The 3605-nt window shown below is 35.9% G+C and overlaps 1 protein-coding gene across 14 annotated transcripts in view; it reads left to right on the top strand.

Annotated features, from left to right (window-relative positions):
• thyn1 (thymocyte nuclear protein 1) overlaps positions 1–3605 on the top strand; it is a 27179-nt gene that overhangs the window by 12883 nt on the left and 10691 nt on the right. For 13 of the 14 annotated variants that reach the window (XM_048615562.1, XM_048615561.1, XM_048615563.1 and 10 more), the window contains 2 exons: positions 647–742; positions 2338–2488. In XM_048615562.1, coding sequence (XP_048471519.1) covers positions 647–742; positions 2338–2488 — 247 coding nt within the window. Of the gene's footprint in view, positions 1–646; positions 743–1323; positions 1459–2337; positions 2489–3605 lie in introns of those variants that run through there. The other variant, XM_048615573.1, reaches the window with a different exon arrangement.

The following is a 3605-nucleotide window of genomic DNA, read 5'->3' on the forward strand; positions in this document are numbered from 1 at the left end:
GGTGCAGAGCTGGATGAACACAGCAGGCCAAGCAGCATCAGAGGAGCCTGAAGAAGGGTCTACGCCCGAAACGTCAGCCTTCCTGCTCCTCTGATGCTGCTTGGCCTGCTGTGTTCATCCAGCTCTGCACCTTGTTATCTCAGTATGATTTTTGAATTGTTTTGTGCCTGTTTAAGCAATAATGGTACTTATGAGATAAGAACAGTATAACGATTGTGACATTGCTTCCAGCTTTGGTGAGGATGTTGTTATTACAGCATCTACATAATGTATCAACTTCACCTCTGGTCATGAATTCCAAATTATTATATCCTCGAACTAGGTTAAGAAAAGGCAATTTTAATTAATGATTTTTCTCCTTGACTTAGCTGCAGAAATATATTCCATGGTCCATAATTAAAATGTTACACATTATTGTTGTAGTGAGCATGGCTTATATAATCCAGTCTGCCAATGGTGTATAAAATAAACTGTACTGTTTATAGGCAAATGCTTTCATCCAAGTGCAGAAATGAATGTGTCAGCAATACTTTCAATCTGTGATTTTAAAAGTCTAAATTCAGTGTTCTGAATCTCTAAACAATCACTCCAGCGTTTAAAGTGGTTACTACTTCTCCATATTTGTAATTCTCACTTTCCTTTAAAGATTGTAAAGGAATCTTACGTTGATCACACACAGTTTGACAAGAAAGATCCTCATTATGATCCCAGAAGCTCGAAGCAAAATCCAAAGTGGTTCATGGTAACTGAATCTTCTCTTGTATTTTATTGCAGCAGTTAAAAACGCTTTCAGTCATTTTATGAATGATTTCAGTATATAAAATGAGTTGGAGCAATACTATGACTAATCAGAGCTCGTAGACTGACATTTTCATTACCTGCAGGACAATTTGTACAAGATTGCATTAATTGAATAACAAATTACAGCAACTGTAATAATTTATGGGGTGTATTGGGAGATATTATAATGTATCAACATTATGTTTTATTTGGGGTAAATTATATAGAGTTTCCTGTTTTTTCTTTATTTGTTGCAAAATAGTAATTCATACTCCATAGTACCTAATCAGTTCTGGCACTTTACAAATCATGAAGCTCATCTCACTCATATGCATCTCTTCCCAGAGAGCAAAATAATTATAATGATGTTTTTATTGCAAATATTGATTTTGTTAATTTCAACTGATTATAGTGGTTAAACCAGACAGTGACATGTTATTAGTATTTCTGTTGTGTATACTATTGGTCCAGTTTATCTGACTATATCCCATGGATATAACTGATTATTTAAAATTTTTAATCCCTGCAATTATGTGATTGTAGAGTGGCAGTGAAGATCTGATTAACCACTGCTGTCTGGAGGTGGTGCTGCATTATGCTGGTTATCAATGATTGGTTTGGTGTTGTGGATAAAGTTTGAAAAACTACTTAACCAGACATTGCAGCCACAAGCACTAGAGTAAGTGAGTCCAAACTCAATCCATTCCAGTATAGTGTGAATGTTTACCCACTTGTTAAATTTAAAGAAGAATTCAAGGGAAACGTATTTATCCAGAGAGCAATTAGATTGAGAAACTGAGGCTAGTAGTGTAATTGCTTTTAAGGGGAAACTGCCAGAAGTGGAAAGGAATAGAAAGTTTGCTAATAGACTTAAATGAATAGTGTGGGAGGAGATTCACATGGAGCTGAAACACTAACAAGGACTAAATAGCCTATTTCTGTTAACTAGATGTAATTCTGTTTAATTCTTTCAAAACATTGCTCCAGCAGAAACCTGCTGATCAAGTTTCTTCTGCCTTTATTTTTGGAGTGTGTGTTAATTGCCTCTGTCGATGCAGCGTTTTCTGTTTGAACAAGTGGACAGTTGACCAGTTTTTTGACCTCACCAATACTACCTTGACTGGCCCTAATGTTGCATCTTTTATGGTACCTATATCTGTAACAAAACAAAAGTAACAAGTCAAGTGCGGGAAGAGCCACAGCTCTGACTTGTGATTTCAGTTGTTATCAGGTAGTATTGTTTGTAAGGGAGAATGGTGAGCAGCTACTTCAGTCAAGATGAAGACTCCAAATAAATAGAGAATCCCAGACTAAAAGTAACAAAAGGGTTGTCTGTGGTGGGGAGAGGTGCTATTTAAACACCTGTGCCGGAGGAATATAACAACATGATAGAAATGCAATAGAAACCAGAGTGCTGGAAAAACTCGGCAGATCTGGCAACATCTGAGGAGAGACAAACAAAGTTAAAGATGAGTCTGATATGACTCTTCTTCTGAACTGAATAATAGAAATGTAGCTTAGTTGTCCAGCACTGTCTAAATTTACTTTCTTTTCTAGGTGGATGTGCAGTTTGTGAGGATGATGAAACGTTACATCTCTCTTGCTGAATTGAAGCGATTCCATCAAGAACACAAAACAAAGAATGGTCCACTGAAAAACATGGCACTGTTTACCAGGGCTAGGCTTTCTGTGCAGCCAGTAACCAAAGGTGAGGTTGGCACATATAGATATTTATAATCAACCTTGTTCTGACATGTTATGACACACCTTGGGAGCAAGTGGGACTTATACGTAAGCCTTCTGGCACATTATATGTATGCTGTAGTAACCACATTCTCTCTACCTCCTGTTAGAAGCAATGTCAATTGTTATGAGATAAGCATTACCAGTACCATTATTGCAAAATTAATTGCAAGCTATCAACTTTAGACATTGGGTAACATGAAATTGGAAATGTGTTTGTCACAATTAATGAAACCATAGGAATGAGTTAGTGCTGTTTCTAAAAATTGATTTTCATTAACTTGCATTAATTGTAAAATCAAGCTAGGTTTCACCGGTCCATAAGTGCAGAATTACACTTCGTTATCTTGCACCTCCTGTCAACTGATTCAGTATCATCGGTGCTGTGCCCTGTATATTCAGTCACAAGATGACATTTGCTGAAGCAAGGTTACAAGCAACCAAATCATAGGAATAGCTGCCAATGTATTAAGAGTGCAAAGATTTTGGCATTTTCTTTGTTTAAAACATCAGTTGACAACTGGTGATATAAAAGTAAACAATCCTGGAAAAATAAAAGCAGCAACTGAAAAAGAAACTAGTTAATTAATAAATCTGAAAAAGACCCAACCTAATACTTTAACCTCTTAGATGGTGAACCACCTTAAATATCCATAATAATTTTATTTCAAAGGTTTTTGGTATTAATTCTAACTTTATACTTAATACTCATCAACACTAGGCTGAGGTCCAGTAAACTACCAGTGTTTGTTAGAAGTCCGGTAGCAGGGAAAAACATTACTGATTATGAAATTTGAGTTTGATTTCAATTTTCTACTGTTTTGAGAAGTGCATCTTCAATAGATGTATTTCCATTGGGAGGTCAGAGCAAAGGGAGCACTGGATTATTTGAAGCAGTACTATAGCTTTTGCAACAGCAACCTGCTGTGGTGTCATTACTTGTAAGAGGTTTATGAAAATAGTTATATTTTTAATTGAGTTAATTTGGATATCAATGTCCTTCTGCAATGTCTTTCTATGACTTCTAATGACAAAGACTTCCGGATTTAAAAACAGATTAATTTGTAAGATAACAAGGTGTA

The sequence above is a fragment of the Rhincodon typus genome, chromosome 32, assembly GCF_021869965.1.
Source record: "Rhincodon typus isolate 14 chromosome 32, sRhiTyp1.1, whole genome shotgun sequence".
Classification (NCBI taxonomy): Eukaryota; Metazoa; Chordata; class Chondrichthyes; order Orectolobiformes; family Rhincodontidae; genus Rhincodon; species Rhincodon typus.